Source organism: Pelecanus crispus, chromosome 1, assembly GCF_030463565.1.
Source record: "Pelecanus crispus isolate bPelCri1 chromosome 1, bPelCri1.pri, whole genome shotgun sequence".
NCBI classification, from domain to species: Eukaryota; Metazoa; Chordata; class Aves; order Pelecaniformes; family Pelecanidae; genus Pelecanus; species Pelecanus crispus.
Window position 1 is genome coordinate 57223909 of NC_134643.1, and position 23427 is coordinate 57247335.

General features: G+C 46.6%; 1 protein-coding gene across 1 annotated transcript in view; it reads right to left on the reverse strand.

Moving 5' to 3' along the window:
* The window catches only part of MEI1 (meiotic double-stranded break formation protein 1), a 40036-nt gene extending 17066 nt beyond the window's left edge, over positions 1-22970 (reverse strand). Inside the window, exons 1-18 of the mRNA XM_075722202.1 lie at positions 22854-22970; positions 22452-22575; positions 19941-19991; positions 18162-18235; positions 17387-17492; positions 16622-16825; positions 15223-15353; positions 14612-14726; positions 12000-12116; positions 10818-10917; positions 8151-8285; positions 7496-7610; positions 5830-5948; positions 4635-4776; positions 3118-3229; positions 2420-2480; positions 1065-1162; positions 98-272 (exon numbers count right to left, since the gene is read on the reverse strand). Of these exons, the coding sequence (XP_075578317.1) occupies positions 98-272; positions 1065-1162; positions 2420-2480; positions 3118-3229; positions 4635-4776; positions 5830-5948; positions 7496-7610; positions 8151-8285; positions 10818-10917; positions 12000-12116; positions 14612-14726; positions 15223-15353; positions 16622-16825; positions 17387-17492; positions 18162-18235; positions 19941-19991; positions 22452-22575; positions 22854-22970 (2096 nt within the window). The remainder of the gene's footprint in view (positions 1-97; positions 273-1064; positions 1163-2419; positions 2481-3117; positions 3230-4634; positions 4777-5829; positions 5949-7495; positions 7611-8150; positions 8286-10817; positions 10918-11999; positions 12117-14611; positions 14727-15222; positions 15354-16621; positions 16826-17386; positions 17493-18161; positions 18236-19940; positions 19992-22451; positions 22576-22853) is intronic.
* Between the last annotated feature and the right edge of the window lie 457 nt (positions 22971-23427).

Below are 23427 nucleotides of genomic sequence, written 5' to 3' on the forward strand. Positions count from 1 at the left end.
TTCAAGGAGATCAGAGTGGAAACTGTAACATTAGACATGTCTTACCCACCAATACATGGTATGTAATGGCCACCTGCCTTGTATACCCTTGGCTTACCTGTCCCCAAGGGTGTAGGCAAAGTATAACAGCAGTATGAAGCAGTGTTGGTGGCTGCAAAGAGACTGATCCAAAGAGAAAGGTGCAGCCGTTTCAGCCAGGAGGAGAAGGCTTTCAGCAATGGTGTAGTTTAACTGAGGCAGACCCTTCTGCAGGAGCTCAGACATCTCTTGCTCTAGAAATAAAATTAACATGAGCAGGCAGGCAGTGATGAGGAATGTCTACGACAAAGCAGATTGGAACAGGGGGATTGAAGCACCTGCCTGCCCTAACTCAAGCACATTAAATTAGAGAAGCTCCTGATGTAAGAAATATCAAAGCCAACCTACTACCCCACAGTCTGCATACAGCAAGCGCACCTCTATGATTTGGCATGAATAGAGGTGTGAGACCTGATTTAATGGAGCTGGCTTTGAGGATGAAAAGACACTTCTGTTTGAGGTTCCCAGCTCTTTGCTGATGCTGCCTGTATGGTGATCAACCACTGCCAGTGGGAAAAGTGGCTTCTGTGATGTGGAAACTTTCATCTCATTTATTTGGGACTTACCTATTATGGAAAGTTACAGTATAGACAGGAAAGCTTTACAGAGTATGCCAGGGGGAAAAATGACCTTAATCTGCAGATATGGGTGACTATGGGGCAAGTAATATTGTTTCAATTAAGCCATGCACAGTTGTGCTAGTAAATGTCACCATGTAAACAAAACCATAGGCAGATGAAATACATTCTTTCAGGTAGGGTTCCAAACTCTTCAAAAGACATTCTCTGACTGTCATCTCCTTGCTGGACCACCTTAAAAAAAAGCTGGGGGAAAAAAAAATCTCTAAATAGAGCTTATGTGTGTCCTCCCTTCCCTCCTCCTTTGCCTTTTTTTTTTTTTTAAATTATTTTTGCACCTATTGCCTAAACAGAGGGTGGCAGGGCCTCAAACTAAATGAAGCAATCTGTCTCTTTCCCCAAACTTGCCCTCCTGAGAAGAAGTTCTCTCCTGCTCTGTGGCAGAGTAAAGACTCAGGCACAAGCTGCAGAGGAAGCTGGAACAGGCCTGATTCAAGGCAGGATTACTGTGAAGAAGAGCAGAAAGATACAGTGAAGGCGGCTGGAAACATCCTCTTCATACCTCTAATATCACACACTGTCTGCCAGAACCTCAGTTTACTGAATGATCACATACAAGCACCAGCCCCATCGCAACAAGACTCCAGGAGCCAACCTTGGCTTCCAGGAAAATGAGGAGTTCCCAAAGGACAGTCAGCTCACAGATGTGGTGGGTGTGTGCGGTGACGACAGCGAACATGTTCACATACCTTGGGACAGTCTGAATACAGTGGGGTACCCTCATAATCATCATACCTGGTATACACAGGGAGTCCTGTAAGGGCAGGACCCCTAATGCTGCAGAGAACGGGAGGTGCTTGAGGGTGGATCCTGATACCCAATTCCACTGGCAAACACCAGTAAGGAGATTTTGTAGCAATGGTGTTCCCAGGGATGAACAACAAAGAATGCCAAAATGTTAACTAAAAGGGTGAGAACAGCTCTATTTCCAGGTATTTCTCTCTCTCCAATGATTTCCTTGCAGAACAGGACATAACCAAATATCTTCGCACTGTAACACACCAACCTTGGTACTCCATGCTACTGTATTCAGAGGCCTAGATCACCCCCACACACACACCATCCACAGGCACAAACACCCCCACTCTAAATTCCACAGTGGTAGCCTGAACTAGGGGTGCTGTGTATTTTATTTACTCTTTTAATGAGATGCAGTCACAGGAAAGAGGAGGTAAAACATGTCTGCAGACCCACAGAGAGTCTCCCCAAGTGCTCCTCAACCTAGAAATCATAGCCCCTGCTACAGAAGAACCTATGTAATGTCTGCTGTTGAACTCTTCCTCCTTCCCCCCCCCCCCCCCCCCCATTTCTTATACATTACCACACCATGAGGAACAAAGATAGTGGTAATACATGCCTAGGAAGCCAGAGCTCAGATGGAACTGATGCTACTGTTACTTCTTTTCAAAACACCCACTGATTTGACTACTCCAAAGTCAGGCTGCTTTATCTGAACAGCTCACGACAGAGCACAGAATTCTCACAACACCGTGTAAATCCACCCGCCCCCTACCCGACTGCTTCTCCCTTCTCCCACATCCAGCTTTTCCATTGTCAGTTACCATTTACATTTTGCAATAAGATACAACCACTCTGGAGTCTTCCAGCCTCCAATCTTGCCTAATCAGGTGCATTAGATAAGGCATGATCTTCTTTCCCATCTGGAAATTTTTGACTCATTCACAATACACAGATCATAATACCTTTGTACAGAGCAAAATCTGGCCTTCAGCTCCAGTGTCAGTTGGATGAAGGAGGAGGATGCTAGACCAAAAGCAAGACAAAAATGTCAAAGGAGCACAGAACATGTACGACAGGGGAAAAAAGTAGGCAGGTCCCATAACCATCCCTACACATCTCCACGCAAACCTGGTGAACAGGGCAGGCCATGTCCATAAGAATACACGTTAGGCTTTCTCTCCCAAAGCAAACTACTCTGAGTTTGGTTTGGAGGGGAGTATCAGACATTCATTTGTTTTCTCAGGAGGAGAAGGGAAGATTTGCCAGCTTCACATGTTTAGAATAGAGGAACTCTCTACAGCACCTCTCTGATGTGTGAAGAGTAAGGAATACACAGAGTAAATACAATTTCTATATAGTAGAATTCCAGCATAATCCCTGTCTACAGGAACAGCCAATTCTGAATATTCCAGAGGAAAGGGTAAACCTGACACAACATACTTATCTAAAATAAAATCTGTCCCATCGTCATTGCTAGACCAAATAACTTTTTCATCCTGCTGAACATGATTGCACACTCCATTCATACTCATACAAACATGTAATATAATCCTCCACATAAAGTCACATTAAGCTCATTGCCTCAGTAATATGCAGTAGCAGCAAGTTCCATCAGTTAAGTTAAGAGCACAGAGAACATGATCCCACACTACCCCCATACCCAGCTTTTTGGAGAACTTATTCCGCATGTTTGGCATCACTGTAAAGAGGGTATTAAGTGTTGAGATGAAAACCTCCATCACTGACGGGCTGACAGCCCTTTCCAGGTAGTTCTGTGGAAAGAAGAGAAGATCAGGCGCGTAATATGCAATAAACACTGAAAGCAGCAGCTTTCTTTCGGCCTCCTGCCCGCCCAGAAAGTTAGATTTCTAAATCCAAACAAATGGAGCAACAGTTCTTCTACCAAAATGCCTGGCAGCAAGAACACAGGCTTACAGAACACTTCGAAAGCAACTAACACTCCCCTCTGCCAACATTACGAGCTGTGCTGCTAATTCTGCAAGACATTACATCAAACAAGAAACTTCTTCCTGATTCCAGCTGGCAACCAGTTAGGCCTTAATGCACAGTGACTGACATTACTGCCCATATTGCCCAGGAAGTAACTGCTCTGACAGGTCAGATGGCTAATTCTCCAGCGTGGCATACAACATAGGACATATGCTTAAGTGCAGCTGACCTCAGTAACACTTAACATCTGTGCTTCAGCATTTTATTGAGTAGTGGCACACACAGGCATTTAAGCTCCCTACAGAGTCCAACCCTAAACTGTTTAGAACAGAGTGACTCAACTCACTCTTGTAGAAGGTCACTGGACAATCTTCTCACAGTCCATTAATTTTACCCAAGTTCAGTGAGCAAGAAACAGCATACTGACTCCAGCCTTGCCAAACCAGACACGCACTGCACCCTCCCTTCAGGGAGAACAGCAATGCCATTGCAGCTGCCTACCAAGAGATTGGTTAAAAAAATACAAAACAAAACATCTCCACGCTCCCAACAACTGGAAGAATCCATACACCTGAACCTGTGGCAAAGCACAAGCAAAATTTACTCAACGTTTAGAACCACAACCAAAGTCCCATTGTTTTGACAATTCAGCTCAAAGTGTCTTAGTGACAGGTCTGTATGGAGCATTAAAGCACACATGACTCTCCATGGCTGCTTTTTAAACCATGTCCCTGGCGTTACTGAGGCACAATGCTTAGTGCTGCCCTTGCTGTGTAGACTGGGCAGCCTTCTCAATACCTTCTGGAAAGAAGCGTGAAAATGAAATTGCAGATGCAAAATACTGCTGCTTTCCAGGACAAGGCAAGTTTTGAAGAAGTGGCAGAAGGGGAAACAACAATTCAGGCACTCTTCATTTTCTGCAACATCCAGAGCTGCCATGGATTAGACAACATAGCAGGTAGGCTGTGGGGATTGCACAGTCTGAAGAAAGACGCTGACATCTACACAGAAGCTTTATGAATTTCTCTACCCTCTGAGACTGTACACTCCCATTTTGCATGAACTGTATAACGCCACATTTGGCTCTGGAGAGATGGCAAATGCCACAGCTGTTTTTTTACTCTACATGCTCTCTTCCCAAAAAAACACTTGTGCAACCCACTCTTGGTGCTTGAAAGCACCTTTCCAGGTACTCAAGGAATAGACCAAGTTCAAAAGAAACCCTACCATGACCATGGGGATACAGAGACTGTCACAAATCCTCAACAGGAACTCAGAGAAGTTGCTCAGTGTGTCCTTGCTCTTGGAGTTGGGGGCAGTGAAAGCATTTTCCTGGGCCACGGGGTCACTCTGGAACTCCACTGCTAACCTACAAACACACAGTGGATACCAGAGGAGAGAGGAATCCTCCTCACTCTGTAAAGGAAGTCAGGAAATACTACATTTCCATCACAACTTTCACCATTAAGGACCCCACAAACACTTGATGGGTTGGGAACACAGGAATCTGGCAATCACACAGAGTTACCTCTTGAGCGAAGTTATTAAAAGTCAGCAATCTTGCACAACAGTATAAGCTGGGAAAGGAAGACTTAGCTTCTCTGAAGAAAGTAGCTGCTGTGGGAAGCTCTAGCACGGCAAGACTAAAGGTTCCCAGCCAGGCCAGAGTGCCTGGAGCACAATACAGCAAACCTTGTGAAAATCAGCCAGGGAACCATTCAGCTGATCTAAAAACCATGGCAAAACCCTAGTGCCCTGTAACAACACCCCAAAACACTGGGTCAGTGCAGACAGGGACACCTGCTTCTGCCTGAATTATCTCAGCCAAACCAAATGCAAGTGATGCGTGGCAGAACAACTAAGCTGGCCAGACTTCCCTAACAACAGATCCAGTTTCATACACCACCGTCTGCTGTGCAGCTAAGGGTGAGAGATAGCTCTCATCCAGAAAAAAAGGAAAAGTTTGTGCCTGTAAACCCACTTGCAGTAACAGGTCACAGACATGAGCAAACCCAAGGCCAGCATCTGGAGCAGATACACATTTGTCAAATGGTTAATCCCCTCCAGCAATGAGACCACGTACCCCAGGGCACAGGAATATGGTTTCACACATACCTTCCAACCATTCTTACATCGTCACCAGATTTGGCTCATTTTCAAGCAGTTCCTCAAAGGCCAAAGACATGAAATAAACTGATGGGTCCCAGGCAAATTTACTGAGAGACATATACAGGTGTCACAAAATTTTCACTATCACTACACATTCCTCCTTCTTTTGTTTCACTAAAAAGTGCCATGCATTGCACTCACTGTGATATTTCATTGGCAGGGTTGGGTAGAGGACAGTTAGAAGGACAGAAGGATGGACAGACATGGACACACACACACCACCCACCTGCCCACCTCCCTGACTTGTCCTCACCTGCAAGCATTTCTGAAACTTTCCAGGGTGTTGAGCAAGAACTGGCCCTGTCTCTGAGGAACTCTGCTGAGATTTCTGTTTGCTGGGTGACTCTGAGACACTGAGAATAGGAGATCACCCTGTTAAAGGAGAGAAGTCTTTAAAATCTTATGTTCACTGACAGAAAAAATAGATTTCTTTCCGATACCAGCAATAGGAGGAACAACAGATTTCCCTTCGCTCACTTCTTTCACATAACTGTTTTTTTACTATTGTGCTTTCCCCAAGGAGGGCAGAGTCAGAGAGCTTCTGTGCCCTTCCTAGGGAGGACAGAGTTACAGAACTATTAGTTCTGCACTGCCCTGCCTTTACAGTCTGTATTGCCATAGTTTGGTCTAATCTGAGTTTTAAACAGCTCAGCTAATGGAGCTTCCGGGAAAACTTGATATTTTTTTTTAATTTTGTTTCTTCCAATTACTCTTCAGACAATGCTGAACAGTTCCTCTCCTTGCTCAGCACTGAAATCTTAGAAGTTCTCTACTTTGGCTCAGATTTGTAAGCAACTATCCATGTACTAGCTCTTGTTCCCACACAGCATCCTACTGAGTTCAGCCCGAAGCCAACTGCAGCATCAGAGATAATCATTTGCCCAAACTGGGAACAGCTTGGAACTCAAAATGTGCCTTTAAGCCTTAACCTGTTGTGGTGGTGGTCTCCAAATACTACCAGAGGAGGGCACAGCAACACATTGGTGCCTGGCAGTTCAGAACTCCTTCTCCATTTGATGCTGAGATACCTTAGTACAGGTACTATCATTTCCTCTTTTCTCCCCTTTCTCCCCTTAAAGACAGCCTGGATGTCCTTACTCTCTGCCTAATTTCCTTCCTGTGAAGCTCCTTGTTCTGAATGGGGCACCAAGCTCTGTATGTGTGCAAACAGACTGACCAACATCTGCCTACGGGGCAGAAAGCAGTTCTGCCTTCTCCAGGCAGAGAAGACAGACATCTGGTACCACAGAACTTGGGCCTAAAGATAGTTCAGCAGGCATTTGGAGCTCTGGTACTCCAGCAAGATGCTCTTGCCACTACAGACATGCGGTCTAAATCTACACGGCTCAAAGCCCACAGCAAGAAGGTTCAGCCCTTGTCTCTTCACTAGCCATCTGTAACGAGGGCTCTCCTCAGAAGTGCATAGGTCCCAGCAGCACATCACACTAACTACATATTCCAGGAAGAGAAAAGGATTTGCAGTTCAAAGAGTGGCTAACAGCTCCCTTGCTGAGGCATCACAGTGCATATATGATGGCCCTGTTGTTCTGAAAGCAGAGCAAGAGATGTTCATTGCCAAAAAAACAGATTAACTGATGCAGCCTACAAGGTAGGGGCCTGAAGAAGGGGAAGTTCAAATGACCTTGGAGTACTAGACACATAAAGAGAGCAGCGCACTCAAGTGGCACTCCACAAATCTTCATTAATTTAGAAAGACAACATTCACCAGCATCCATCTTCAGCTACTTCAGAGACAAAGATTGGTACCATCTTGAGGCATGAGTATCAAAAGAAACACCAGAGAACCCAACAGCCACAGGGTAAAGGGATGGAACATATATACAACATCCACATAGTGTGCTAGGAGGATCATCCATGTCCTGCTTAGTCCTACCAATAAGCAACAACTTTTGACTTACTGCATGCCTCTTGCTACTCTGTGGTGGGGAAAGGTCAGCACATCGCTTCAGCACTGCCTCCAGCAGCTTCTTCAGCTCTTCATATGGGACTGGAGGGGAGTTCAGATGGTCCTTCCTGAACAAGCAGAGAGAAAGACAGCATGCACATTCCCTGCTGCGGACATTCCACCTGGGAAGGCAACACCAGCAGAAATAACTGCTCTTCTGAAGCAACATGCCACTGCCACTTCTCTCTAGCACAGCGTACTAAGGTCACAATATCTGAACAATGCCTTCATCCAGATGTAAGCCCAAAGACACCCTCACTGCATTCACTGTCTGCTCCCACTAGTTAGGAAGCATGTGGCTGTAGAGTCTTATGCTTGCTCTTATCTATCTGGATGGGGCACAGAGTGACAAAGCCACAGTAGCCGCAGTACAAGCCTGCCTGGGATGCTAGGTCCTTGCTGCAGCGACTTGCTGCCTACCACAGCTTCACTGCCCTGGCAGCCTTCTGAGGCAGGTGGGAAGCTAGCTCTGCTGTACCCATGCCTGTCTCAGCCAGAAGTCCCACTGCAGAGCACGCTCACCCACACAGCCACAGGGAAGCCGCAGAGACCAATATGGTTTCAACAGATCTCTCTGAAGAAAAGCCTGCAAATACTTTCCTGCCTACCTCAGGAAAGCTGCCACAGCTCTCACAGCCTCCACTACTACCTCCAGCACTGGGCAGTTCACTGTCTCCATCAAAACATCAATGGCTTTTATACATACACCTCGGTTTGTGAATAATTTGATTTCCACTGGTTGCCTGCAAAGAGGAAACAAAGTAAACAAGGAGAATATTGTCAGAGTTAAGTAACTGTAGTACCCTCTCCTCGCTTCACCAAATGGACAGCTGAGCCGTGTGGTTCCAGCCATGCTTTTCAGTATTGAGAGCCAGCTGCTCTCAAGGATGTAGTCTCAAACTTCAGCAGGTGCAGGGTTTGCTACAAAGAGTGAGCTTCAGCAGGTCTGGAGCCCTACTATGAGGAAAAAAACCCCCACAGCCTGGATAACTGTGTGATTGCACCAGCAAACACTGACATGAAAAGCACAAGAAAAACAGGCTTTGAAAAAACACAGTGATCTCTCTGCCTAGGACTCTACACTAAGGCCATCTGCTCTGGCATTTGCGGGTTCATCTGGCAATTCATATTTCTGAGTAAACAAGCAAACACAACCATCCTAGAACAAAGACGATGCCATGAGAATAGCTTCTCTCACAGTCCTATAGCAATTCTAATTGCTATATGCTGCCAGATGCTGCCAGAAGGACAGGGACTTTCATGAACTTGAAAAGTAATCAGGAAAATAAACACAATCCAACTGTTCTGACAATTTTTCTTGATAGCCAGCATTTTGGTCGCCTGATCACCTTGTGGTGCAACACCTTTGAGCATTCAGCAAGACAGCATGGAGAGATGACAAGCCATTAATCCCGTTATTGGACAGAGCTGTGTAAATGGCAGACTGATCATTTGGCTTTGGCAATTCAGATACAGTCGGGAAGGCAGGGGGAAGACAGGCAGCTACATGCGGACAAGAGGCACTAACAGCCTGCCAGAGGGCCTCTCTGAAGTGAAGCAAGAAAAGCAGCACAGCATGACAGAAGCCAGACTTGGGAGCCAAAAGTATTCCCTGTTATTCAGTTTTCACAGACATGCCTGACTAAAGAAAGCCAGGAGCACATGCTCCCATGCTCAAATGGGAGAGGAAAGTGAACTTCACTAGAAACTACACTAGTAGCCCAGCTACAGGGCAAATAGTGAACAGAGGCAGAACCACTCTTTTTAGTCACTTAGTGGGATGAAACCCAGCTTGGCAGTCATCTCATGTTCTGCTGTAAGAAAAAGCTGTGAGGTGGGCAAGGCAGGGAAAAGGCCTTGTGGAACTCGGGCACCAGGAGCAGCCTCTGGCCCAAGCCATAAGTGATGTGCTGAACTTCCAAGTTGTTTCTACTTGTACTGTAATTCTATTAATCCTCTGTATTTCCTTTCTTTAATAGCTGACCTTCTGAAGTAAAACACATCAGGAAAAAAAAAAGTCTTTACTGACTCATGCAGGGAGGAAGGGATGGAGGAGTATTGCTGACTCATTCAAGAGGCACAAACCCACTTGCAATATGGTGCACTATGATGTCTTCGGGGCCTGGGAGAGAACTGTGAAGGACAGTGCTCTTGCAGCTTCCTGCAGCCTCTCGTCTTTGGGCCTCAAAGTATGCCTGCCACTCTGGTTGTGCTGGGAGAGACAAGGAGTGCTCCAGGGAGAGCTGCCCACCATTCCTGACATACTGCCAAGGGGAGCAGTATGTCCTGCTTGGACAACACGAGTGTGGGGCTCGCTTACACAAGAGAATCCAGCTGCAAGGAAAAACCAAGAGGAGAGGTTCCAGGATGAGACCCCTTTCCCCACTATGAGATAAGTTTTAAATAAAACATAATTTCTAAGGCTAAGCTCAGAGAAACAGAATGGGTGTGCTAGAAAATGAGAGTAATTGCACAGAGCGTTCTCTTTGTTTTACAAGCATAAATGCTGTAATTAGTGTTTCCCACATTCTGGTTTCTCTTTTTGACAGATCCCACACTGGCATCATCACACTGTTCTAGCACTGCTGCTTTTCCTTCTCCTTTTTACCCTGCCACTTGCTACAAAATTGACTATGACATTTCCAAAATTCAGCTCAAGGGCTCTCTTGGGGGAACTAAGTGGCAAAAACAAGACTCTGTCACTAGCATGACAGGACGGGAACAAGATCATAGAGGCAAGAACAGGAAGCACAGAAGAAAAACAAGCCAGGGTATGTTATTCCTTTGCAGAAAACAAGAGGGGAAAAGTGACAGAAGACATTAATATTTCAGCCTAGAATTTGTTTTTGCTGTTTGAATTTAGCTCAGATGATAATACAAGACTGGAAGCCGTGCATGCTCTGTGTTGTCACAGAGGCGCACTTAGCAGGAGCTGGCCTGTTCACATACACCTGGACCTTCCTAGCCTTCCCTCCTGCTCTATCTACAGCTGAAAGGAGACTTCACCTCCCAGGCTGGCAAGGAAGCAGGAAGAGGCAGATATACTGGTGGATGCATGTGCCAAAGAGGACAAGCTGGAAGGTTCGGAAACAACCATCAGGCCATTCTTCACAAGAGTAAGGGAGATGCATTTGTTCAGCAACATCTTTCAAACACAAAGGCTCTGGGGGTGTAGATATTTGGTCTCAGATAAAAACCTTAAAAAGCAAAAGCACCACAGCCTCCATTTGGGGCACCAAACTGCCTGTATGAGCCTGATGGGGGTACTCCCTTACCTTTTCAGTATTTCAGTGAAGAGCAGGAGCCCTTGTTTGTGCAACTCCACATTGTTCAGCTGCAGGACATCTTGGAGACTCCTCACCAGAGATTCAATACCTGCACATGTTCAAGAGAAGTCACAGAGAGGGCTTTTAACACCCCAAATTCCAGGATGGAAGAAAAATTAACTTTTAAAAGGAAGGAAGATTTTAACAATTATTCTTCTGAGCCACTGACAAAAAACAACTGCCCCAAACCACTGAGTATTCACTTAGCTCCCTGATAACAGGCCCCAACCTCCTCTGTTAGAGTTAAGTCCAGAAGAACGGAAGGAATTTAGCCTTTCTTCCTAAACCCACTCTTGGCACATCCACAGAAACAGCTAATAGTAACTTAGGTAGTGTCAGTCATGATAACTGGTTATTATAACGAATGTGTGCTCATCAGGAGCTCATTAGGACAGTGACACTGTAAATTCAAGCTATGTTGGTGTCCTGGTTTTGGCTGGGATAGAGTTAATTTTCTTCCTAGTAGCTGGCATAGTGCTGTGCTTTGGATTTAGGATGAAAATAATGTTGATAACACACTGATGGTTTAGTTGTTGCTAAGTAGTGCTTATGCTAGTCAAGGACTTTTCAGCTTCCCATGCTCTGACAGGTGCACAAGAAACTGGGAGGGGGCACAGCCAGAAGAGTTGATCCAAACTGGCCAAAGGGCTATTCCATACCATATGATGTCATGCTCAGTATATAAACTGGTGGGAGTTGGCCAGGGGACACCAATTGCTGCTCAGGAACTGGCTGGGTATTGGTCAGCAGGTGGTGAGCAACTACATTGTGCATCACTTGCTTTCTATATTACTATTATTATTACTACTACTACTACTATTTTACTTTATTTTATCTCAATTATTAAACTGTTCTTATCTCAGCCCACGAGTTTTCTCACTTTTACTCTTCCGATTCTCTCCCCCATCCCACCAGGGCAGGGGGAGTGAGCGAGCGGCTGTGTGGTGCTTAGTTGCTGACTAGGGTTAAACTACAACATTGCAAACATGTCTGATAGATACTCATTTCCAGTCCTTTATCCATCCTGGCTGGAAATCGTGATTGCGTGTAAAGCGTTGAAATTCAGCTAGAGGCACAACAAATGCCCACAGTATTAATGCAGTCACTCTGTCAGAAAGGTTGATGACTCACCATAGACTGTGTGACACTTTGAGAAGAAAAGGCGCTCTTCAGTTAGGAGGAGCAGGCAGCAATACACTGACCAGATGAGAATTTCACTGTTGCACGAGAGACACTCAAACAGGAATTCTGCGAACACACACACACAAATAAGGTCACCCTGGTAAGAGGCAGTCTGCTCACAGCATGGCACAGCTGCTACTAGAACAGAGCAGAGAAAGGAGGAGGAAATGAGGAAGCATAGCAACAGCCACAGGGAGAACGGTTGTTATTATGAAATGGCAGGAATGGAGAATGGAGTGGATGCTTGGGGGTACGCTAGTCTTCAAAACAAGGTGACTGGAGAGCAGAGTCCCGCAGGCAGGCACCTTCCCAGCACAAACTCAGCAGGCAGGAGCTGAATTGTGGCTCTAGCCTTTGGCACAAATGAAAACCCACAAAGCAACCTTTACCACAGATGCAGTGATCTATTTTTTCCTCAGAACTTTTATATCTCCCAAAGAATTTGTAAAATGAAAGCACTTCTGTCTTTTGGGATTACAGAGAAATAATAAATCATCTCCCACACCCACAGTCTAAAGCTAAATCCTAGACCAAATTCTGTGCAAACTTACAATATTCAGGGGCATAAGATGGAACCCCAGTCTGTTTAGGCTTGTATCTAAGGTCCTGCAAGAAGGGCCTTGACCTCAAGGACTTGTCCAAATTCCTGCTGTGGAAACACCATTCTGCCTCTTGACAGCTGCTTCTATACTTCCAGTTGAAAACTTACTCTCCCCTTCTATTCCTAAAATCACATTAGCCATTGCAGGTCAACCAGGGGACTGGGCCCAGCCAGCATGGGTTCATCAAAGACAGGTCTTGCTTGACCAACCTGATCTCCTTCTATGATGTGGTGACCCGCCTGGTGGATGAAGGAAAGGCTGTGGATGTCATCTACCTGGACTTCACCAAAGCCTGACACGGTCTCCCATAGCATTCTCCTTGGGAAGCTGGCAGGTCATGGCTTGGACAGGCGTACTCTTTGCTCGGTAAAAAAATGGTTGGGTAGCCGAGCCCAGAGAGTAGTGGTGAATGGAGTTAAATCCAGTTGGCGGCCGGTCACAAGCGGTGTTCCCCAGGGCTCAGTTTTGGGGCCAGCCTTGTTTAGTATCTTTATCAACGATCTGGATGAGGGGATTGAGTGCACCCTCAGTAAGTTTGCAGATGACACCAAGTTGGGTGGCAGTGTCAATCTGCTCAAGGGTAGGATGGCCCTGCAGAGGGACCTGGAGAGGCTGGACCGATGGGCCAAGGCCAACTGTATGCGGTTCAACAAGGCCAAGTGCTGGGTCCTGCACTTCGATCACAACAACCCCATTCAACGGTACAGGCTTGGGGAAGAGTGGTTGGAAAGCTGCCTGGCCGCAAAGGACCTGGGGGTGCTGGTTGACAGCCAGCTGAACATGAGCCAGCAGTGTGCCCAGGTGGCCAAGAAGGCCAACAGCATCCTGGCTTGTATCAGGAATAGTGTGGCCAGCAGGAGCAGGGAGGTGATTGTCCCCCTGTACTCAGCACTGGTGAGGCCGCACCTGGAATACTGTGTCCAGTTTTGGGCCCCTCAATACAAGAAAGACATTGAGGTGCTGGAGCGTGTTCAGAGAAGGGCAACGAAGCTGGTGAAGGGTCTAGAGCACAAGTCTTATGAGGAGCGGCTGAGGGAACTGGAGTTATTTAGTCTGGAGAAGAGGAGGCTGAGGGGAGACCTTATCACTCTCTACAACTACCTGAAAGGAGGTTGTAGAGAGGTGGGTGTTGGTCTCTTCTCCCAAGTAGCAAGTGATAGGACAAGAGGAAATAGGCTCAAGCTGCACCAGGGGAGGTTTAGGTTGGAAATTAGGAAAAATTTCTTTACGGAAAGGGTGGTCAAGCATTGGAACAGGCTGCCCAGAGAGGTGGTGGAGTCCCCATCCCTGGAAGTGTTTAAAAAATGGGTAGATGTGGTACTTCGGGACATGGTTTAGTCTAGTCTACCCTTGATTGGCTTAGAGTAGACTTGGTAGTGTAGGTTAATGGTTGGACTGGATGATCTTAAAGGTCTTTTCCAACCTAAACGATTCTATGATTCTATGACTCTATGATTAGGAAAAATTTCTTCACAGAAAGGGTAGTCAAGCATTGGAACAGGCTGCCCAGAGAGGCGGTGGGGTCACCATCCCTGGAAGTGTTCAAAAAATGAGTAGACGTGGCACTTTGGGACATGGTTTACTAGGCATGGTGGTGTTGGGTTGATGATTGGACTGATGATCTTAGAGGTCCTTTCCAATCTTAATGATTCCTAGTTTTTACTTTCATTATAAATAACCCAGCCACCAAGCCAGGAAACATGAAATTGCTATTATACCCTTAATTGGTTTAGTGGTGGACTTGGTAATGTTAGGTTAATGGTTGAACTGGATGATCTTAAAGGTCTTTTCCAACCTAAACAATTCTATGATTCTATGATTTTTACTGGTATGAAATGGTCACTGCACACATTATGCCATCAGTGGATTTCATAGAGGCAGACTGATTCCTAAAACAAACAGCCAGGGAGTGTTTTGATATTAGGAGATGAACAAAAAGATGCTACTGCATTTCTTCACCTGGGACATCCGCATGGATAAAAGCAGGAGCATATCTGCTGGGAGAGTGAACCAGCACTGCAGCCACACAGTGAGAACTTGCTGCCTGTAACATCTCATCTCTGGTCAACAAAAGCTGTTGGGAAACAAAAGCCAAAATGAGAGATGAAGTCAGCTATGCAGATATGAGTAGGAAAGTTTCCTCTACATTTTAAAATTTAAAACATAAATGAAGATGTCTCTTTTTGCATGTAGTTCACAGATTAAACTTGCTAAGGCAAGATAAAACACTGGACCAAATACACTCAAAAAAATGCAAAATGAGAACCACAACAGAGAAGAGTATGAGTAAGAATAGCTCTGCCCCCATGCTTAGTGAAGCTGGCACTACAAGTGCTGTGTCAGACTTCAGGTGTGAGCAAGTAAAATCAGCTGAGGCCAGGAGTAAAATTTCACCTTTCCAGGATGCAGGAATGACCAATGAGGTGATCTATGGGGGTGTCCCCATTTCCCACTGCAGCCTCTATTGCTGATATTGGCAAAAGCATACTCAAGTGCCTCAGATAAAGATTCCATACAGGCCAGCAAATTCTTTATGTCTACTGACAATTCACTACTACTTCAGCAATTACCTTTTTGAGAACAAGTGGCAGTGGATTTTCCCCTTCTAAAAAGTCAGGGTTCTCAGACTCCTCCTCTGTCTTTGAATTGTTCATAAGAATGGATATAAAATGGTCAGATTTCAGCAGCTCCTTTAGCAAACCTGCAAACAGGGAGCAAGAGTGAGCACCATACTGGGTATAGCAAGGATTATATTAACACTGGAGTATTTATAGCCTAAGACTTGTTGCCAACTTCCTCCCCTTTCCTGCATTTCTAACAATGGCCCTCACCTCCAGTTCAGGGAGCTGCTTCTCACTGTGTCCCCAGATACTGCCATGAGCCCCATGTCTTGCAACCCCTTGTTGCTGATGCTTTTTGCTGGGTCTGATCTGCTCCCTGTTCCTTCTCAGAGACGTGCATGTGCACTGGTACATGACCTCAGGAGCACTCTACTCCCATCATCTTCTGTGCTCCAGCACCCAGCCCTTAAACTGTTTCTTGGGAGAGCTCTTGACCTGCATTTTTCTCCAAGCTACAGTCAGTCACCCAACAATAATGACATTTTCCCTGGAATAATTCCTAGAGAACTGGCATTTATCTTCCCCTTCTACTTTCACAGGCTCTTACTGAAACAGCTGTGTTTAGCTAAAGGATATCCACACACACAAAAAAGCCCTCAGTATAAAAGCACAGAGCACTGCTACAGGTATTGATGCAAATCATCAATACATGCCAGTACAAATTCACAAGGGGTAACGTCTGAGCCATAGAATTCTACTTTCAAAGGAATCATCATCCATTTCTAGTAGCTGAGTACATGATCTGAGGAGCAATCCAGTTCCTGCTTACCTCCTACAAGAAAAAGGAATTCCTTGGATGATTTACAAACAAGCAATGTCAGAAAGGATGAAACTGTGCTCCCCAGCAACAGCTGATACGTGCAGTTGGAAGCATAAATGCAAGAAAGCACCACTTCCACATTAGCGTTCTAACGTAAATAACATGATGTCTCACATCTGAAGACCATATTTGTTAGACTCCATCCCACTGCTCTACAAAACCCACCTGTCCGTGTATAGTGCTTGCATTTGGACACTTTGAGGGACGGTCTGTTCCTAGGATGAAACAAATGGCCTCTCTCAAACTGAGACAGGCCAGGGCACAGTGCAAGCTCTGAAGAGACTGTGAAGATTAGTCAGTGCTAGGCAAACGTAGGGCTCAAGACACAATGGAGGGCTGGGGGAGCTCAGCAGCAGGTCTGGGCCATTTGATTGCTATGGAATAACAGAAAGGATTGACTGCTTCAAAGCAGCAGCAAAAAACTCCTCTAGGGAGCAACCCACATTACAGCATCTAAACCAGCCAAGGATTTTTTCCTCATTCTAAGCCTTCCCTTGCACCTTGCAGTTTCTCTCAGCAATGTCTTACCCAAACAATTAACCTGCAACTCCTTTGTCTGCGCACGCCCCAAGGTATTCAACAAGAGACCACACAGCCTTTCTTCAAAGTGTGCTGAGAGCCGTTCTGTGCCAGCAGGAGAGGAGTACAGCTTGCCATACAAGTAGCAGACAGCAGCCTTTATACCTTCATTTGGGTATGTCAAGCTCATCAGCAGATGGTCCACTAAATTACCTAGTGTGAGGAACAGAAACGGCAAACATTCACACCAATGAACAGACTTTTTAAAAGCACCAACTTGTTACCCTTGAAAACTTGCAAAAGCCCACTGGATAGACTGGTGTATGCAGATTAATGAATGCCACAACTAGGTGATGTGCTCACCACCATCTGTCCCTGTGAGCAGAGGTACAGTAATAAATGGCTAAAGGAGCTCGCTGTTCACCATACGAAGATCCATCATCCCAGCTACTTCCACAAAGAGCTAAGCTTGCTCACCAGGCCCCCAGGAGCTGGACCAAAGAAAGAAAAACTAAACGTATGTTGCCTGTGAGGCAGACCCACAAACCCCAGTTCACGGAGGCTGGTTTTGCCAGGCTGGCTACGAGCACAATGACAAGCCTGCTATGAAGGTACTGACCCGCAACCCAGGATGCCTGAACACCACTCTGACTTCTGGACAGGCTTGTTGTGTGACCTTCATGAATTCACACAGGGGACAGGGGAGTGCACACATGCATATGTGTATTAGGGCTGTGAATACTACCCTTCAGTGGGGCGTAACACATTACTCACTGTGCTCTACTACCAGCACATCAGCAAAGCCTGGAATGGCATCTGCCAGCTTGCCCAAGAGAGTGAATGTGGGCAGGCTGCCTCTCATGGTAGTTGCTTTGCAGAGCTGTAGAGGAGATGGAGAAAGAAAATGTTTCACTGGTGAGCACACAGTCCAAAGGCAGAAATGCACCCAAACTAGCAAGCTCTCGGTGATACATAATCCTCCAGAATAGGATCTTTTCCTAAGCTGGGTCCTCTTCTCCACTTAGGATAAACCACAGGAAAACCCTGTACACACCACTAAGTCTCCAAAATGTCTTTTAATTAATCCAAGAAATCCCTTGCTTGTTGCTCCTTTTCTTCTCTCTCCCCTCCAGCTCTTACATGAGCAGATGAACCAGCTGAACTTCTCCCCACTTTCGCTACTTCCCAATTTTTTGTACCCCATGGGACCATCACAAACTTCGAAAGGAAGAGAGCAAGAGCCCACAGCGCAGGTTGGGAAAGCTCCCCACATCACTGAAACAGCAAGGTAGGAAAAGAAGAATCTGAGGAAGCCACACAGCTTCACAAGAGCATCACGAAGCCATATGGCTGCAAGGCATCATGGGAACAACAGGAAAACTCCAGGGTAGACACCAACACTGCCAAAATCACAGCAGGGGAGCTGGCACCAGGACATCCCACTGCAGCAGAGGCTACGTCCCAGCTGCAGTCTTGCAGGGCCACTCATTCCCATCTCCTCAACCTCTGAAGGACTGAAAGGAAGGGCAGGGAATTCATCTTTACTAACCTCATTTTGGCTTTCATCCAAGATGCAGCGTAAGTACTTTTCTGACTTCAGCTCCACTACAAGCCGCACCAGAACTAGGCAGAAGAAACAGGATCAGTAATTCACACCCAAGAGCACTCACAATCCATCTTCCACAGGGCTTTAGCACGCCAGTGAGCAAAGAGCTTAGAAATTAAATGAGCGCAGAGGTGCTGAGAGAGCAGGGTAACATCGGCATTCCCAGCACTATTACTTTTGATAGCCCAGCCCGAGCTCTCTGCAGTAACATTACAGCAGTCCCATTCTAGCTGCACTACAAACCATGCATGGAAATGAACTGCAAGCAACAAACTGAGCATCAGGACACCAAGTAAACATAAGGAAGCAGGAAGGGAAGGAAACAAAGCCCTAGCTTAAAAGCATAAAAATTTCTGGTAATTGAATAGAGCAGGCTTCCTACAGTATGAAAATTGTACTTTAGAAACATATCTTTCCAGAGAAGATATCAGAACTGAAACTGCTGAGTATCCTTAGATGCAGACTTGAGAGCTCCTCCTCCAGCTGCTACTGTCTCTTGAGGTAACAGTGCAGTCTATCAGCCATTCCTCCCCACTGCGGTTATCCCACACACCTTGCCAGAAAGCAAGGCCCCAGTCACCTCTGTGGTACTGTTCACTTCCTCAGCCCCAAGTAAGGGCTGTTACTCTTTGTTCACTGCAACTTTAAGAACTCTGTCCAAATAAAAGGACCCAACAAGAAAATATGTTTACCAGGCACTGGCTGCCCATCACCTGGGGTTTCCCTAACAAAATCACAAGGGAGTTGCCTGATGCTGGTAGGCTGCCTCTGCCTCCACACATATACCAGTGGACCAGTGTCAGAAAGCAAAGTTCCTCTTCTGGTAGTTTTAGAACTGGGGCACCTGAACATTCAGCAGATAAAGTTTTGGCAATAGCTCCCTTACTGAGACATGGTGCAGAACATTGCTCCATAGGACTTGGTAAGGCTGTCTTGGATGTATCTTGCTGTCATGGCATGACTCATTTGAAAAACTCATTTGAAAAACAACTTTCAAGAGTTAGGTAACACTAAGTTAAAATTCCTCTGTTTGAGAGCATCCATCTCTCAACAGACTGGTAACATGACAGAAAGACTTCTCACCTTTTCAACACCATTTCAAGCAAGTGCCTGAAAACTGAAACCCCTCTGGAAGGAGGAGCTGGTCACACCTCCCCTTTCATCTTTCATGGCTGGACAGGAGGAAATCATTCCACTGCTAATAATACCGCTAGGCCCACCAGAGATGCCCAAGGTTAACTGGACTGCAGAGATTCCTTTGTCAGCCCTGTAGGCGTTTCCTTCAGATTTCAAATGAAGGACTGCTTGCAAAGAGGAATCTGCAGCCTGTACAGCTAAATCCCAAATACTCTCTGTCCTGAGGAGAAAGCTGTAGATCCCAAAGCTCATTGAAGCCTACAGGAAGATTTCCGCTTGCTTTGAGACTTCGGGCAGGTCCAAAGATGCCAAAGATGAGGCATTGTTTACCACTGTTACCCATCTGACACCAAGTTCATGGCAGAGACAGAACCTATGAGAGAAATGCTGAATATTTAAATCCACACACATTCCTCTGCCCCCAAATATTGGAACAGTCTGCTCATCACTGTTGCATTGAAAGAAAATAGATGCTCTTCCCAATTCAAGCTGTGTAGAAGCTGAGCATCTCACTATAGTTATCAGACAAGACAGAGCCTCCCTTCACAAACTATCAGTAATTGAGATATGGCATCTGCCTCTCACCTTCTACGAATAGATCCAGGGCACCGCTGTCTTCCACAGTATGCAACATCCCTAAAAGATAAACCGCAGTCAGCCATGGAACTCATTCCTGCTTGTGATCATCAGTACTGTACTGCCTTCTTGTAAAAAGAACTGCAATTTTTTTTCAGAACTGTTTTGTTTTCCCCACTTCATGTGACACCAGCCTGACTTTGTGAGAGGAAGGTGGATACTAGCAGGGAGTATTGCAAAAGGCACCTCCATAAGCAGAGTACAGGGGCATGAAGGTATTCAGTTCTCTTGCAAATTTTCCATGTACTTTATAGTTGAAGTCAATGGCTCCACCTGTGTAAGTAAATATGTAACTGCTACCATTGCCACATCTCTCTGCATGTACCCAATACTATACATCTGAAGCAACACTCCAGAACGACAAAAGTTAGAGCCCAGCTGTGAGTTTCCTTTCTATCTTCCATTCATACCAATTACCACGAACAGTCTTCTCCCTCCACAGTACTGAAAATCCCGAGACCAAATTTGAACACCAGGTTTAAAGCATATGGAAACTATTCCAATGTTAATTGAACCTGAAGGCACCACTTCACAAGTCATTTGTACAACGAGAGCATAAGATTGGATATATTAAAATAAGCCACTGTTTCACTCTACTACACCACAACAGATGCGAAAATCTACCTCCCAGCTCCTTCCAACCTCAGGTGCCTACAGCATCAGGCATCTGGTTCAGACCCCCACTTCTGCCACACTAAACCGCTTGTTTCAACACATCCCATCAAATTACCTCCCCTCCAGAGCCTCCATGACCTCTCAGAAATTTCACCAACTAAAGCAATGTTATGATATTGCAGGTGAAGAAATTACTTATTTCCTGCCTCATCTGCCCAATCCTCAGTAACTTCCTTACACTTTGGAAAAGATGTGCATACAGCATTAGTGAACACTGCAATATTAGCTGCATGAAATTCAGGCTTACCTGAAATTCACCATCTCCTCATATGTAACACTCCACACTACACCTCTGTTCTCTTAACCCTCTTTCTTCTGCCTGTGCTTATCCCAATATTCTCTTTCCAAAAATGAATGTATTTTCCTGAATTTACTATTCTTACTTCCTCCACAGCATTGCTCAAACCTCTTGCACCAAATGATCCTTGGTTCATTCAAGCTCCATCCAAAATGTACATGTCATTGTTTGTAGCCCTGAGCTTAGACTGGGATTGCAACTGCTCTAGGAGTTACACCAAGTACAGTAAAATCCCCAAGCTGTCCCCAAACCATCCAACTGCAAAGTTTCTTAAAGAGAGAGAGAGAAAATTATTTAAAAACACACAAAAGCATTGAAACGCAAGCACAGCTCCCCTGTCTTCTGGGGTATTTTGTGTTAGGGTCGTACAGCATAGGACTGAATTGGCCATAAGCACCACTCCCTCCACATTCGTGTAGGACGTGTGCAGACAGCGCTCAACAAAAATTTGTGCGACAGAGAGAACTAATCCTGCACAAAGTTCTGTTTCTAACAAAGCTGCTCCAAAAATGTGCACAACACAGTTTGTGCTGGGAAATCAACTGGGAAAACACTATTTGAATTATTCAGTGCATCAAAGCAGGGGAAGGGGCTCATAAGTCACTTTCCCCCAAAGAACAAGAATTATCTGTGATGTGCAAATGAGATCATGGAATTAAAGGAATCCAATATGTTTGCTCTTTGAAGGCATTTGCATTCACAGCCTCCACCTTTCTCTTCCTGCCTTACCGTTCCCTCATTTAGACCATTACTTCTTCTCTGTCAAGATTTTAGACGTTCCACAGACCTTTCCCACAGCAATGCTGTCCAAACACAAACCAGTAAGAGATGTTCAAGATCACAGAGACTGTTACTATTAAGGGCATTTTCTGACACCCCACTGAACACTGTATTCTGATGTGTGGCTGACCCACCAGAAAGCAGCAGGTATTACAGTCCTGTGGCTACAAGGATTTCTAGAAATGTAATGCAAAGGTGTGAAAAAAACACTATGCGGATTCCTAGTTTGCACATTTGTTATCAAATCCTGCAACACCTTTTTAAGCTCACATTTCCATTTCTGTATGGATGTTTATATAATGCCACAGTTCAGCAAGACAAGAAAACACTAAGGCATGAGACCAGAACGGAGGGCATTCAGGGAAGAATCACAGGCCAGGCACTCCCTATTCTCCAGAAAGACTTTAAAGATACATCAAGATACTTCAGAGAATTGCAAGAGCTTTATGAACATGCCAATCCTGCTCCTTGGGGAATAAGGGAATTAATTAATCTATTCTAAATCAAATGACAGGCAGTTTTCCACAGGGAGTAATAACACACCTAACAGAGAATGGCAGAAGTACGGAATCAGGTACCGCAATATTCTTTTGCTCTTTCTTTCGTTCATTTCAAATGTGGAGAAGCTTCACATTTATACAGCTACTCAAAAAAAAAGGTAACTGCCTTCTCCCCGCTGCTGTACTAGGCCACAGCAGAGCTCTTACCAAAGAGAGTTCCTATCAAATGAACACAGACCCTCTCGTCTGCTGCCAGCAGCTGGACGACTGGCAGCGCCTGCCAGGCCAGGGCATCGTGGAGGCGGGAGAGGACGTGCTTCTTGCGCACCAGCTACGGATCAGAGACAACAACCCGTCAGCACTTAGCTCCGAGCCACCCCGCTGCTCCCACCACCCTGCGAGCGCCACCGGGGCCCGAGAGCCAAGCGCCATGACACGCCTGCCCAGCCCCTCGCCCCAAATTCAGCGTAGGAGAGGGGGCAGGCGGGACGGGGCCCGCTGAGGGCCGCCGCAGCGCCAAGCTGTGAGGGCCCAACGCTCCGCGGCCGGCGACGGAGGCCAGCCCTGCCCGGGAAGGCGGGGGGCAGCGGCAGGGCAGGCGGTGCCCACCGAGGCGCTGCCGTCGCCCAGGGTCTCCACAGCGCAGGCCAGGCAGAGCGGCGGGCGGAGCGGCAGGGCCCAGCGCGCCTCGTGCCCGCCGCCGGGCCGCGCGCACCCCGCCGCCATCGCCCAACCGCCGCCGCGCACCGCGCACTGCGCATGCGCGGGGCCGCCGCCGCCGCTGGCGGGCAGCGGGGCCCGGCGGGACCCGTGTTCGAGGCCCGTGTCCGCCGATCGTGCCCATCCCGCGGGGGAGGGCCTGAGGAGGCTGCCCTCCCCCGCTTCCTCTCCCGCGGGGCTGCACGCTTTTGTAGGGTCCTTTTACAGCCCCCCCCCCCCCCGCACACAGCCTGCTCGTGTAGGAACGCTGCTCCTCGTGAGGTGCAGCTGCGCAGCCTGTGCGCCCCGGGGAGCGGCCCTGAGGGGCCGAGCTTGGCCCGGCAGCGGAGACATGAACGACAAGGCGGGATCTCTCAGCGCCCCTCCGGTTATACCGTGTGTTAACAGCCTGCGTGGCTGCAGCGCCCGTGCTCACGTAGCACTTTACGCATCCCCGCTGTGCCCTGGAGAAACAGCTCTGCGC